Source organism: Xyrauchen texanus, chromosome 27 (genome assembly GCF_025860055.1).
Source record: "Xyrauchen texanus isolate HMW12.3.18 chromosome 27, RBS_HiC_50CHRs, whole genome shotgun sequence".
NCBI classification, from domain to species: domain Eukaryota; kingdom Metazoa; phylum Chordata; class Actinopteri; order Cypriniformes; family Catostomidae; genus Xyrauchen; species Xyrauchen texanus.
The window spans coordinates 14757714-14773701 of NC_068302.1; the positions used below are offsets into that span (position 1 = coordinate 14757714).

At 37.6% G+C, this 15988-nt stretch overlaps 1 protein-coding gene across 3 annotated transcripts; it reads right to left on the reverse strand.

Annotated features, from left to right (window-relative positions):
* Positions 1-973: 973 nt before the first annotated feature.
* On the reverse strand, positions 974-15742 carry rnf34a (ring finger protein 34a). Of its 3 annotated transcripts, none has more exons than XM_052093678.1 (9): positions 15610-15742; positions 14499-14717; positions 14220-14407; positions 13300-13501; positions 10081-10143; positions 9660-9861; positions 9512-9541; positions 6799-6840; positions 974-4643 (listed from the first exon to the last, which is right to left on the reverse strand). In XM_052093678.1, exons 1-9 carry the CDS (start codon positions 15613-15615, stop codon positions 4459-4461), a joined length of 1137 nt encoding a protein of 378 aa, XP_051949638.1. In that variant the 5' UTR covers positions 15616-15742; the 3' UTR covers positions 974-4458. The 3 variants fall into 3 exon arrangements, with proteins under 3 accessions (XP_051949638.1, XP_051949639.1, XP_051949640.1); XM_052093680.1 differs by having other exon boundaries at positions 4471-4643; positions 6799-6886; XM_052093679.1 differs by lacking the exon at positions 6799-6840.
* Between the last annotated feature and the right edge of the window lie 246 nt (positions 15743-15988).

The window sequence follows — 15988 nt, forward strand, 5'->3', positions numbered from 1 at the left end:
CAGTTACTCCTTCATTCCTATGTGAAAAACGGAGAAATATCCAATAGATTTGGCTATTTTAACATGAAAACTTTGGTACGGTTAAAATAGTAGACATACAATAAAACTGTAAAAACCAAAGAAGGGGGTTCAATAATGATGGGGATGAAATACATTTTACTAACAACGTAATATGCAGTACAATGCAATTTAACTACAATCATGCACAGTTTTCATTATTGTTTCTTCTGAATAAGTACATTGTTTGGCAGTGAAGACAGTGTTAATTGAGATTAGTATATGCACTACTGTGTACCTAAACATTTACAGCAACTTTACCTCATTAAACGCAAAACAATCACCAAACCGAACGGTACAATATCCCCCAATAACTTTTATTCATTGAAGTATGAAAACCAATATAAGCAGCACTCCACTCTTGTCAAGTTGTTTCAGGTATCTTATGATGACTGATTTAGTCTCGAATCCACTCTGTTTCTCTAACGCACAAAACCACGTTTCCAGCATATGGCCAACTGCAGCCACAGTAATTTCTTTCAGCTTCTATTTGTGTCGATTGGAATGCGATAAAAAACATCAGTTCCGGATTTTTTGTCTTTGTCTAAAGTGTGAAAAAAACAGCTTTTCGTCATGTTTTTCATTGTTAAAATAGGCAAATCTACTGGATATTTCTCATAGGAATGAATGAGTAACTATGGTAATGGGGCTTTGCTTTCCACCACGCTAAACCACACCCCTAGTGTATGACGCATGGCCGACTGTATCTATCATACAGTGGGTGTTTACTTTCAAGTCTTAAAAGAAAAGGATCACCAAAACCGGGCCTTTCTAACAGTGTTCGGAATGAGGGTGGAAAATTATAATTTTTGACAAATAGATTACTGTTTTGTGTGCCAAAAACTTTACTCATATTTTAAGTGAACCTCAAGGAAAATATTAAAATAATAAAAAAGGCATGTCTTGGCCCCTTTAAAGCTCATATTTAAGGAAATAACAAAATGGTACAACACATCAATATTTCAGAATCATCATAATGCAGTGCAATACAGCGTGTTCTTAGCACATTTATTTAAGTACCACAAGGGTAACAACATAATGCTTTATTTTATTTGTTAATTCTACTGTATATCAAGCAACTAAAAATGTGTAACCAAAAGAAACTTGAATTTTTTGGTTAAGAAAAATGTACTTAACAGGCATTACAGGAATGAATGAAAAATCAGACAATAAAAGGTTAAACAAGAATGTAACATACACCAAAATGTTATATATAAATCTTATCCCTTTTACTCTTTAGTAGGAATGCAGCACAAAAAATTGTTATGGTGTCTGAGAGAAAAAGCATTTTTGAAAGCGATATGCCATGACACTTCAGCTAGATGCTTGAACTGATGTTATGAAGTTATCAACGTACAGGTTTATTTGAAAAGATAGGTGGGCCATTTGTATGGGGCATCACTCGCAAATGAAATTACTTAAATTTGTTTCTTTCCTCAAGTTCAATGAACAAGTACTAAGACAGGTAATCCAAATCGATACATACTCATTCAAACACTATCACCATTGGGAGAAAATTGACTGGAGACACATAAATGCACCTTATTTGGCACCTAACTCATCCCTCTTCTCTTACAAAGTCTATCATTTTCATTAGGCTATAGTTTTCCATGGATTGTCATTAGGTGTATCTAAATTATATTAATAAATGTGCTACTTTATTGTAAAATGTTACCAATGATATTTAGACTCTAGAGGGTTACAGTTTAATTCTGCCTGTCCAAGATCCTACTTAAAGGAATATTCCGGGTTCAATACAAGTTAAGCTCAATCGACAGCATTTGTGGCATTAAACTGATTACAACAGAAAGGAATTTTTAACCTCTTTAAAAAAATTAAATAAAACATCTATGTTACATTAAAGGCACTTACAATGGAAGTGAATGAGGCAAATCTGGAAACATTAAAATACTCAATATACGTGTTATCATGATTTAAGTGTGATAAAAATCCCTTACTAACCTTTTCTGTGTAAAGTTATATCCAATTTTAGAATTTGTTGTCATAACGATGTACAGTACTGCCATAAACACTAAAACCCAACAACTACCGTAAAAAGATGATTTAAACAACTAAACAATTAAATAATTCACAAGTTAACAAAACAATTAATATAAGTGCTTTTATAAATGAATCGGTTTCACAGTTCTGCCCTTAACCGTTTAAGCTCTGAGGGTGTTCGTAAAGATATCCTGTTTCAGTGGCATACCCAAAACTCGACAAAATAACATTTAAAATAAAACTTTACATTTTTTTTATAATATAGATTATTCCTATACTCTCAGCCTAAAAAACTGCTGAAAATCACACACACACACACCAAAAAAAATAAAAGTACTTTTTTATGTTTTGACATTATATCTCAGGGTGTAAATAAGATAGCTTTGAGGAACTGGGAACTTTTGTTTTGTTCCCAATCATGTCAACTGTAACGGAGTCAAATTTTGTGTTGAGCAATCAAAAGTTATAGCATTACAAAAATGATTTATTCTAGTGTCCAAATGCCTCTCCAAACAAATAAAACGTAATAATTGTACATAAGAACAAATTACACATGCACATGCAACAATGACTAAAGGTTTGATTTCATTCTAAATCATGCAGGCATGAGTAGCGTGATCTCATTCAGTTCCATTCTGTGTCATTTGAGCCATCATCGAGTCAAAGATCCTCTCCTCATATTTGTATGACTTCCACCTTTGGTTGTAGCGATCGGCATCGTAATATGATTGGTTTATCGTTCTTTGATGCTGGACAACACGTTTATGTAGCACATTATGTGCAGTGTACATATTGTGCTTCATGTGGATTATCAAAGGATCAAATTACGTCATGTGTGGGCTCGTTATAAATTATTGATTATAAGCGAAAACACTGTAAAGATAAAGAACACATGTTGATGCATAACGTGAAAATTATGAATAAATTATAAAAACAGAACACTTCTGTATCGTCAGCAAATTTCAAAGCGCTTGTTCAGTTTTGGTCATAATTCCAATACATGCATTGTAAAGCACATCTTCTAAACTTTAAAACGATACCTATTTTATGTTGGTAGTTATTCATATTTTTATAATTATTTTCTTCCTTGGCTTGGCCCCATTCACATCTATTGTAAGTGCTTCAATTTAACCTTGATTTTTGCTTTATTTAAAGAAAAGGAGACCAGTTAAAATATTTTTTGTAATACTCAACATTATGCCAAAATGCTGTTGAATAAGCTTAACTTGTATTTTATTTCCTACATTTCAGAATGTTTACCGAAAATTCAGTCACTCCTTAATGGGTTACCCCACATAGCCATGAGCACAAAATGAATAAACACCAGACCAAATTATTGTGCACCCAAAAGTGTTTGTCTCAAGAACAAGGGGGTTGTGAAAGTCTTAAGGAATGTGACATATTTCCATCATTGACAGTGATGTCACAAATGAGGGATTGGTGTCACACATTAATACATTTTGCAGGGGTCTTGCGTGGGGGCTGGTTTTGGGCCTGAAGTTAAAAAGTTCTGTCATCATTTTTATCTCCCCACATACACAACTGACTTAGCAACAGATTTATAGGCTGCTTTTCAAGTCGTACAAGCACTCAAAGTCGCCTGACCAACTGTTGTCACTGGCACAAAGGACCCTCAGAGTAGCAAGGACTGAGAAACCAGCCAGTGTCAGTTCAGACTTTTGACAAAGCAAGGGACGTCACATGACAAAATGAAGAGGATTGCTGAAAAGAATGTAGAATGACCTGTGGTGTACAAAGAATGCATTTAAGTGAACATTATGCCACTTTTGTTTTGCTGAATGGCACCAGTGTCCAGTTATCAGGAATCACAATATAACTCATAGCAACTCAAAAATCCAGGTGGAATGAAATTAGCTACATAATCCAAAAAGAAATAAAAGCACATTTACAGATGCTGTGACAAAAGAAGAGCAAAAGGAACATTCAGATCCTTCCATCCTGAGTTATGGTGTATTGTCAATGTGTGCGACAAACAAACACACTGGAGTAGTTTTTCACTCTTATGCGAGTCTGCATGTGACAGGTAAAAAGAAAGCTGAAGTCTACAAAGCTGTAGGACATCAAGTCAAGGCTGTGAGGTGTTGTTGCTGAACAATTGCATATTATTACAGAGCCTCTGAAGAGCTTGTGGACTGTTTTTATTGAAGCATTGTTGCATTGACAAAGCCACTGCGGACCATTGTCTGAAGTCTGTTTCTTGAGGCTTCTTGACCTCATGAAAAATTAAGAAGAGAACTTTATCTTCTTTCATTGATCAAATGTAAGGACACGGGCACTTGCTGGATGCTTCCGCACCAAGTCCCTAATACAAGGCAGTCTGCAGGTGGAGCACATTGCTGAAGCATTTTTATCAGGCTAAAGATGGTTCTCCCAGCAGGTCTAGGATTTGAAAACATGAATGGCCCTGATGACATATTGTCTGCATATAGGACATTCACTCATGCGCTTCCCACATTTAGTGCAGGTGACCATGTGACCACACTCCAGCAGCACACAGTCAATGACCGCATCCATACAGATGCGACACAGGTTGTCATCTATTGATAACTGGGTACGGCAAGCATCTGCATTGAAAAAGAGAGAAAGAGATGGGACATTACGACATGCGACTCAACCTTTCTTTAAGGAAGAATCGGGGCTATGTTTGGAATGGTTTACTCGCTTACTACATCTTTTTTATAGTAAATGAAACAGTAGGCAAACATCTCAACCAGTAATAGGCTAAATTGTTTACATGACCTCATCTCGTTTAATTCAGTGTGGCCTACATATATCATCTTAGAAACAAAGTTATTTTGCCTTTTTAATAAAATTTAAATACTGATTCGATTACAACATTCTCTCCCAGCTAATGCAGTTAATTATAAAGGGAAACTTCTAACTAGGTACAAATAATATATATATATATATATATTGTATCATTTTGGTTAAATTTTAGCTTTTTAAAAATCTAAAAATCCATGTATTACGACAATATGATATTACATTGCATATATTATATTTTGTTACATGTTTACTGTTTAATGCATAATATATACTATTACAAGTATTTACATTGATTTGTAGAACACGTGCTAAAAATCGATACGGCCTCTTTAAGAAAACCAGCAGTTCTGTAAAGAGTGCATACTAACAAGAGAGGACTCGAATAGCTTACTATTGATGATTAGAATTAAATAATTATTTATAAAAAAATTTGGACACACATTACACAGAACAAGTCAAACCAAACTTTAACTCTCAATAAGCAGTGAAAAGATGCAGAACTTATTCACCAAAATGCACTACTCAATAATGAAATTTGGTCTCATATAAGAGTGCTTTACTCGCATTGTAGAGAGTTGAGCATATAGTAAAAGATCAATCTTGGGATTTAAAAATCTATATAATTTAAATAAAGATTATGATGCATCAGAAAATCATTATTTTTACACAGTCCTAGTAAGCACTATTGTATAATGCACATTATATCCTGGTAATCTACAGAAAAGGTACACCGATCAGCCACAACATTAAAACCGCCTGCCAAATATTGTGTAAGTCCTCCTCGTGCCGCCAAATCAACGCCAACCTGCACGCAGTTCAGTATAGCGTTCTGAGATTATATTCTTCTCACCACAATTGTACAGAGTGGTTATCTGAGTTACTGTAGATTTTGTCAGCTTAAACCAGTCTTGCCATTCTCTGTTGACCTCAGTTTATCTAATCAGCCAATCGTGTGGCAGCAGTGAAGTGCATAAAATCATGCAGATATGGGTCAGGAGCGTCAGTTAATATTCATATCAACCATCAGAATGGGGACAAATTTTGATCTCAGTGATTTAGACCATGGCATGATTGTCGGCGCTATTATGGGCTGGTTTGAGTTTTTCTGTAACTGCTGATCTCCTGGGATTTTCACACAAACAGTCTCTAGAATTTAATCAGAATGGTTCCAAAAACAAAAAACGGATGGAAAGGCCTTGTTGATAAGAGAGGTCAACAGAGAATGGCCAGACTGGTTCCAACTGACAAAGTCTACAGTAACTCAGATAACCACTCTGTACAATTGTGGTGAGAAGAATATCATCTCAGAACGCTATACTGAACTGCGTGCGGGTTGGCGTTGATTTGGCGGCACGAGGAGGACTTACACAATATTTGGCAGGCGGTTTTAATGCTGTGACTATATACTGCAGCAACAGAAAGAGTAGTAAGGTAGTATGCAATTCCGAACATAGCCCTTGTGTAGTTTTAGGTTGAACAATGTGTTCATGTCACATCAACATGTGGTATAAATTCATAGTACATATGATGAGCCAATCACAATCAGAGAACTACATAACAAAATGGCCATAACTGATGTAGGATACCTCCAACTCCTGTATTTTGCAGTTTATAAGAACCCCAATAACACAACAAAACAATACTTAATGAAGGGTAGGGATGAAATGGGGGGTAAAACATAACAGCAGAGAAACTGCTGTACCCCAAAACCCTACCAACAAAATGCGTGTTGTAACATTGCCCTCTTTATTACTTCTCACCTTTACTCAGCATTATTTATAAGAGTCTTAACAATGGCTATTTTCTTTCCACAGCATACACTTCTTTGAGAGTACATGCTATCTATTATGGCAGAGGCCATGCAGGGAGGGGGTTGTAGTGCAATGACATCACACACTTCAGTGGATTGGTGGGTGACACCAGGGAACATTCCCACCAAATCGCAAGCCTTACCTTTGATTCCATCTTTGCAGATTGGAGGGGGATAAGCTACCACTTATATGGGAGGAGCAAAGCACAGCTATTAGACAATATCTGATTTCTGTAGAGACCAAGTTGAAAACAGTCTTTTTAATTTATAGGGAAAAAACCCTGATATTATAATTAATTAAATCAACTCAAACCTACACCTCAGAAACAGCATTTAACAGATTAAATATAGTTCACACAAAATGAAAATTCTGTCATTATATACGCACCCTTGTGTCTTTACAAAACCGTACAATTGAGTCGAACTCAAAAATGATTCAGATCGGTTGTGAACTGGATCAATCGTATCATTGAAAGGATTTGACTCAAGAGTGATTCGCTCATGAATTGAACATTGCCACTCCTCGCATGAACTCTCATGATTGCACCCTACTCTCAAGAGGAGCCAATTCAAGACTTTCAGTGAACTTCATTAAATACTGAATACCGACATTTCTAGGGCTGCCCCCTAATATTCAGCCAAACATTAGCCAACGAGAAGAGTCCTGGTCGACCAAGTTTGGATTGAAAACTTTAAATCCACAGGAAACCCACGAACATATTACTGCTGGTTGGACACTAGGTGAACTATCGGGTAATTTTCGTTAAGCAGGATAAGTGTTAAGCCTACACAATAAAACAATTGTTATTTATTTGAACTAAAATTCAAATGAAACTGGGAAAAATTGAGTGCAATTAAAATGCATGTTGTCCAACTTTTTGAAAGATGGTTGTGGCAGGGCGGAGGGCGGGCCGGGTCGTGATTCTACACACCCGGTCCCTTATCAGGCTAATCAAGCCTCCGAGAGGGATTAAGGTCGACTGTGGAGGATTGTGTGGGAGAGAGAGATAGTTTACGGACATGTCCGTCATGTGTGTGTTTGTCTATAGTTTAAGTTAATGATTAAAATATAGGGATAGGGAAAACAATCCAAATATCGTCTTGACATGGTCAAAGGCATCAGCTATTGGCAATCACTCTGACCATCGTCGATCCCCGAGATCATCGTCTGTCGGCACAACCCTAATGTGCATTTCTCTCTATAAATTCACAAAATGTTCAGACATTCTCCTTGCTGATTTTTCCGACACATTCATAATCATTACCGCTTTAGCGCTGTGGCTCGCTCCTTGCGTCCGCTTGTTTTATCTTAATTTATATTTTAAAGGTTGATTATTACGGTTTAGTATTTCTCTGTAATGTAGAACAGCGTTAGCAATGTTACTTATAACATTCTTTCTCAGCCTCGGAACTCAAATCATTTTCTAAAGCCTTCCCCCCCAAAATATATTAAATTAACATCATAAACGTGCAACTAGTCTAGTCGACTAATGGCTTAAACTAACACCTAGTCGACTAGGAAAATCTTTGGTCGGGGCAGCCCTAGAAATTTCAGTCTATTTCTCCCTCGCTATTGTATGCTTCAAATTGACCGATACATCGCAGAGGCCAATAAATTGGCCAATATTTGGCATTATTAAATTATTGGCCCAAAAACTTTTCCCATTTGGTTGATTTGTTTCTTGAGCACATTAAGGAGCCATCTGAGACATGTTAATGACCAATCATAGTTTGTTTTGTTGTTATGTGTCATCGTGTTCATAAAATGGGAAGACTAAACAGAAACTGCAATATACCATCACAAAATGATTGTTTTTAGAGATTTTTCATTATTAATATTTTTACAAATGTAAAGGTTTGTGTCCGGTGAATATAATACTAAATAAAAACGTATTAATTTTTCCTGTTGTCACTTACTATTATATATTAAACTGTGTGATATTATATTGTCATTATAATGGCCACTAGACCGGTCAAAAGGGCTGAAAAACTACATTCGAAATTTTCACTTAAACATTAACTAAATTTGAATTTTAAAAGGTAGCTGCAAGACATCTGATTTTAAAATCGACATTGTCTCATACATCCACAAAAGAGGGCACAATGAATCAATATAAACCAAACAGCACACTGTTGTAGCTACTGTTTATTGCAAAGAACATATCTGGCTGTAAACAATAATGTGTAAAATGATAAAGTCAAAAGAATTAGCCAGTGTATATTCGCAAATCTTCAGTAAAAAAGTAAAATGAGAAAAACGCTTTAATAAACGGTTCTACGTAAACTTCAGTGATGCACAGTAGCCTATACCAGTGCCATAGTACTACCACAAACTCAAACTTCATAATACTGGAGGTACCACAGAGTTTTTCATTAAATACATGTATTTATCCAAGTACCTAATGCTTGTGCAGCAAGATGCTGATAACAGAGTAAGACACAATGGCCAACCTCCACCTAAGGGGTCATTCACATTGTATGTGTGCACTAGATGGACGTCTTTGACAGCGTTGTGTGCACGAGCATTGCGTTTTACTACGGAAATTCAACCTTTTAATACGGCCTCTAACATGGACCACTTTTATGGTAATTTCTCGTCATTTTGGAGAGTCGCAGTCCCCATTCACTCTCATTAAATGGAAAAGAATTTAAAAAAAAATTCACCTTTTGTGCTCCATGGAAGAAGAGAAAGTCAAACGGGTTTGGAAATGACATGAGGGTGAGTGAATAATGACAATTTTGATGTTAACCTACTTCAATCTAACCCCAGGATTAAGCTCAATTAGAATCCTATCTTGTGTTTTTTTTTACTCTTCTACAACCCATGTCAGACTATGAAGTGAAGTGATTTCTTACCTGCAGCGATTGGTTTGCTCACATTCTCCACTAAAAAAATAAATAAAACAACAGAAGCATCTTTTTATAATCCTGCTTCACAGCAGTTGAATTGTGTGATGTTTTATATAAAGAAGAGTGTTAGCACGGTTTTGCATGAGGCACTCACTAGATTTGCGATTCTCCTCGCTCTCCCGGTAAAGCCTCCTGACACGCTCCACCAGTTCCCACTTCTCACAGCAGCCTGAAAAGCTCACAAAGTTCCTTGCCAGGATCTCCTTCAGCTGCCGTACAGTCAGCTGCTCAACATCATCTAGGCTAGACAGGTCTGACAGAGAAGCTCGTGCCCGTCGCCGCGTCTGAGGACTCACCTGATGAATATAAATAATAAATTAATACACATTTTCTCTTATGGGATAGATAAAACACACATTTCTTTTCCTTGGCCTTTTCACCAATGGCAATCCATCAGGGCAAGTCAAGAAAAAGTGTGTAAAAGTGTTATTATTCTGTTGACCAGCAACAAAGTATGAATTACAATTCTTGACCTGGTATTAGCCTTTTCAATTGGCTGCAAGTGATTGACTCACCTCTGGCGTGTGCTCGGTCTGGTCAAGGTTAAGGAGTGAGACAGAAGAGGAGTCTCCAATATCCTATGAGCAAAGAATGTTTACACAGAAAGAGTATAATTAGCACTGAAGGCTAAACCCCTTAGTCCAGATTTAGCAAGGCTTCACCACCGACTACCACACGTAAACACGTGAATCAGGTATCTTTCAGTTTAACAGATCATTTCAACGCTCTTGTTAATGGTGGTATACAGTGCTGGGAAAAAGTATTGGCCCCAAACCTGATTTCTTCTATTTTTGTGTATATCATCCTAAATTGTTTCAAAAATTCTAAATAAATCTAACATAAAACAAAGGCAATCTGAGTAAACACAAAATACAGTTTTTAAATGATAACGTTATTTATTGACACAAAAATGTTTTCCAATACCAACTGGGCCTGTGTGAAAAATGTGCCCCTTAGTTACTAAATCCCCAAATCTATTAGACTGCATTCATAATGGGGTTCAGCTGGACTAGACACACACAGGCCTGATTACTGCCAGCCATGTTCAATCAAATTAACACCTAAATATAACTTTTTCATCAGCATGAAGTTGGCTAAAAATTCTCACCCAGTAGCACACTATGCCATAGATAAAGAAATTCCAGAAATTATGATGATGGAAAAGGTGACTGAAATACATCAATCTGGCAAGGGTTACAAAGTTATTTCAAAGGCTCTGGGACTCCAAAGAACCACAGTGAGAGCCATTATCTCCAACTAGAGAAATATTGGCACAGTAGTGAACCTTTCCGATGTGGACAAACTTCCAAAATTCATCCAAAAGCACAGCAAGGACTTATCCAGGACGTCACAAAAAAGCCAAGGACAACATCCAAGGAACTGCAGGCCTCTCTCGCATTAATAAAGGTCACAGTTCATGACTTCATTGTCAGCAAGACACTGGCCAAAAATACCATCCATGAAAGAAAGGCGAGGAGAAAATCACTGCTCACCCAGAAGAACATTAAGGCTCGTCTGAATTTGGCCAAAACGCACCTTGATGATCCTCAAAACTTTTGGGAGAATGTTCTGTGGATTGATGAGTCGAAAGTGCAACTGTTTTGAAGACAGGTGTCCCGTTACATCTGCCGTAAATCAAACACAGAATTCCACAAAAAGAACATCATACCTACGGTCAAGCATGGTGGTGGTAATGTGATGGTGTCAGGATGCTTTGCTGCTTCAGGGCCAGGGCGACTTGCACTAATTGAGGGAAACATTAATTCTGCTCTCTACCAGAAAATCCTAAAGGAGAACATCTGGTTATCAGTCCGTGAGTCTGAGAGGCTCAAACACAACTGGATTATGAAACAAGACAATGAACCAAAGCATAGGAGTAAGTCCACCTCTGAATGGCTCAAAAGAAGCTAAATAGATTTTTTGGAGTGGCGTAGTCAAAGTCCTGACTTGAACCCAATTGAGATGCTGTGGCAGGACCTTAAATGGGCAGTTCATGCTCGAAAACCCTCCAATGTGTCTGAACTAAAGCAGTTCTGCAAAGAAAAGTGGGCTAGAATTCCACCACAGCATTGTGAAAGACTGATCTCCAGTTATCGGATGCATTTGGATGCAGTTGTTGCTGCTAAAGGTGGAACAACCAGCTATTAAGTTTAAGGCGGCAGTTAGTTTTTCCACATATGTGTTGGATAACTTTTTTTTGCATCAAACTGTATTTTGTGTTTACTTAGGTTGTTTTATGTTATATCTCCTTTGAAGATCTAAAACAATTTAGTATCAAAAACACAAATCAGGAAGGGGCAAATGCTTTTTCACATCACTGTTAATGGATTGATGTGCACTTAAAAGTCAAAGCCAAAACAAACCAGTTTTGTTTCAGAACTCGGCATTTTAAGGACTGGTTGTTGTGGACTGCAATGTATTAATGCTACAACTGCTACCTGGACTGGTAATGGAAAAGTAGAGGTATGGTGGGCTTTTTTCGGGATGGAATACTACTGTATTACTTACTATGCAGTATACATGTTGTCCAGTGTCTACAATTTTCTATAAATGTATGTGAAACAGTACACTATATGCAAGTAGTTTGCTACATTTGATTTAGGGAGTGGTGCCCAATTATCATCTCAGAAATAAAAACTGTTTTTTTTGCATTATGAAGGTCAATAAGGTTAAAAATTGCAGCTGATGTTGCATGCACTTCATTCCTCACACTTGAAATGGAATGCAGTAGTCATTCAATCCACCTTACTTAACAATGTGGAAGTAAGCAGCGGCTGCATTTCCAGCGCATGTGAAAAAGTTCTGCTGGCATTGACCGCAGTGTAAATAACTAGGTTATAATACCAGAATTTAGGGATATGGTCTTAGAAACTATGACAACCACATGATGCACAGCAGAATTATGTACCAATGTCTGATCATTTCTAAAGTCAGCATTTATAGTATAAAAGAAAATCATACACTTGTTGCTGTACTGTTGTATTGAAGAGACGGTAATAAAATCTGCATGCTTCTTTCTTTACCGAGATTGTGACGATGTAGTCTTTCTTGTCTCCATGTACACCTCCATTCATATGAACCTGCATAACCTCCAATGACACCTTTATTTATATATTTTCAAATGCAATCTTTCATAAGCCATGCTGAATGCTGATCTGCATGTCTGTTAACTATACACTGCTAAGAAAGAGAGAATGCTCTCTGACAAGAACAGAGAGCAAAATGCATTTATTATTTTCCCAAGATGAAACAATATGCAGTTTTAATGCAAAGAAAGTTGAAGCAGCATTTTCCCGGCAGCTTTCTCCTCTCTGCTGGTTGTGTAAAGTTTGTGGAGGACTGTCCTGTCAGTGCCTAATTTCAATCAATCTACCTGTGCAACAGTGTGTGATAAATCAATGTCAAAATACGATAAACTGTAAAACTACATGCACTCAAAACCAATGAGTTTATGACAACCGTAATTAATGATACTAATATGTTAACATTTATTGCCAGCCTGTAATATAACGCAGCTTAATGTAGTATTTTTGTATAGCTAAAATAGTTGGAAGTGTCTTATACTGGAAGTGGTCCCCATTCAAGGTTGATAATGGCGGCACCCAAGTTTCTCTGAAAGATAAGGTGGATATACTGCAGAAATAATAAGAGTAGCATAGAAATATGTTATTCTGAACAAAGCCATGCTCAGAGATGCCCATAGATTGATTATATTTATTTTAATCAGGATGTACCTGATTGGTGGACTCCGAGCTGTTGCTCCTACTGATTGGTTCTCTTTGAGATGGGGAGAGTATTGAGATAGGATAACTGGGTTCTTCATTTGAAGGGGGCGGGCTATAAAGGTGGCGTGACTGCAGAGAAGGTGTGTCTGGTTCGTCCTCACTCTCTGCACCTTGATGGCAGAGCACCAAGTCCACAAGGTCCTCCTTCTCCCTAAAAGAGCATTTCATACATAATTTCCATTTAACTCATAATATACCCTATTGTTAAATGGATAGTTCACCCAAAAATGAAAATTCTCTCATAATTTACTCACTCTCATGCCATCCCAGATGTGTATGCCTTACTTTATTCTGCTGAACATGAACACAGATTTCTAGAAGAATATCTCTGCACTGTTGGTCCATTCAATGCAAGTGAATGGTGACAAGAACTTTGAAGCTCCAAAAATCACAAAGGCAGCAGAAAAGTAATCCGTCTGTCTCAAATGGTTAAATATGTCTTCTGAAGTGATGCAATCACTTTGGGTGAGAAACAGATCAATATTTAAATATTTTTTACTATAAATCTCCACTTTACTATCACTTTCATAATGAGAAAGCAAAAGTGGAGATTGATAGTAAAAAGGACTTAAATATTGACCTGTTTCTACCACACCTATCATATCGCTTCTGAAGATTTAGATTTAACCACTGGAGTCGTACAGATTACGTTTATGTGCCTTTTCGAGCTTCAAAGTTCTGGTCACTATTCACTTGCACTGTATGGACCAACACTGCAGAGATATTCTTCTAAAAATCTTTGTTTTTCTTCTGCAGAAGAAAGTAAGTCATAAACATCTGGTTATATAGCATGAGATGAGAGAATTTTCATTTTGGGGTGAACTATCCATTTAATAACGATGGCATATTAATGTCTGTTCAAAACGTACCTGCAGGTGTCAGTGTTAATGTTGCGTAAAATAAGGTATTGCCGCAAATCTTTAACACGCAGACGCATGAGTTGAGGGCGCTGGAATGCAGTGCCCTTCAGCAGGTGACAAGTTGTGCACCTGCGCATGTTTTCCTGAAGTACCGAACAAAGCGAACAGAAACTCTTCTTACAGTCACAACAGATGTGCTGGAGAGAGAGAGAGAGAGAGAGAGAGAGCAAGTTCAGGACCCTTATTTGACAACAAATGAGGGTGTGGGAAGTGTATGAGTCTACATACCCTCCTCCTAAAGACAGAAAAGGCTTGTCCACAGGCATGACAAACCAGGCTAGTGCTGGTTGAGTTGTTGGGGGGATATGTGGAGTACCCTGCAGTGGGAGCAAAACGAAAAGGCCCCGCACCAGCTCCGAAACCTGGCTGCTGCCCCCTCACGGCCCCGGTACCCATCACCTCATTCAGCAGACCACAGCATGATGCCCACATGGACGAGGCCCCCGCCTGCACACATCACAAATACATATAAAGTCATGAACATATTTTAACTGATAATTCTGCAAGGATTTAATAACTTTGTGAAATTAAGCATGACAATGATCTTTATAACATAACGCACAACAATTTCATAACAGTCTTAATTAAAAGCCTTTGATATTTGGTGCATTACTACTAAAACAACATATCCACCATTTAGGAACTGCTGTTTTGAGCTCATCTGCATGATAACAATATCTTTATTTCCTGTATTTACTAGGTCATTCAGAACGTCCTGGCCTCAAATAGGTCCCATTGACTGGGATCTATCTAATTAGTGACAGATGAGAATATGTATAAGCTATGACGAGGGTTAAGTGTGCTTTAAATTACTTATGACCGCAGCTAAATAGAGCTCTTAGTGACACTCAACAGAGGGTAACCATGGTGTTTTTATTTTCAAAGGGAGTCAATAGGCTCATCAACTCCCAATTGTCATTGTGTTGCCCAAAGCACAGTGAAGAATGCTGGGTCTCACCTCCAAACAAATGAGAACATGACAGCAGAAGTGTTAGAAACAAACACACACATCCCAGGTCATTGCATATAACAATTCAATGCTCATATTCAAGTTCAACACATGAATGCCACAATCGGCTAGATCTTGATTGATATACAAATTTGTAGGGTTCCACCTTGAAATCTGTGCACCTATGAAAACATATGCATTCAGTGCACAAACACTACAAAGTCACACAATGCAAACATGCACTATATGCTAAACTGTAATTCAACTGTCAGTTACAGAACTGACATCAACGCTAGTAGCAATTTATAAATAAGCAATAGCATAAGTGAAACACAGCCAAAGGGGAAACAAGTTCCAAACATGAAGAATATGACGGGAAAATGACTGTACCTTCATAGCAACTCCAACACACCGCGGGGATTCATCCAGCTGTGTGTAAAGGCGGGCTGGCCATTGTTTATGAACGGCAGGTATTTCAGCTAACTGTTCATTTCCAGTCGCTCTGTCTACAGCCGCACCAGCAGCGCTACGATACTGAGATGACTGGTGTTCAGCCAATCACAGCGTGTGCTTGAAACTGTGACGCTTCAACAAATAGCCAATCATCTCGTTCTTCAGTTGTGCAAGCGGAAGTTTGTGCATAGGACTGGTCAAGTCTAGAGAGGAACCATCGTACTGGGAAGGTCTCGCGAGAGTCTCATGCGATATTAATATATTGTATTTACGGTGGGCGTTTTATTTTGTCTCACAAAACTCATACGTTAAGATT

What these genes read in the sequence shown, in the direction of transcription:
- rnf34a (XM_052093678.1), bottom strand. An exon ending in GCTCGGAGTCCACCAATCAG is followed by an intron (nt 10,144 to 13,299) that starts GTACATCCTGAT and finishes CTTTGCTCATAG; the next exon opens with GATATTGGAGACTCCTCTTC. An exon ending in CTGCAAAGATGGAATCAAAG is followed by an intron (nt 4,644 to 6,798) that starts GTAAGGCTTGCG and finishes TTTTCAATGCAG; the next exon opens with ATGCTTGCCGTACCCAGTTA.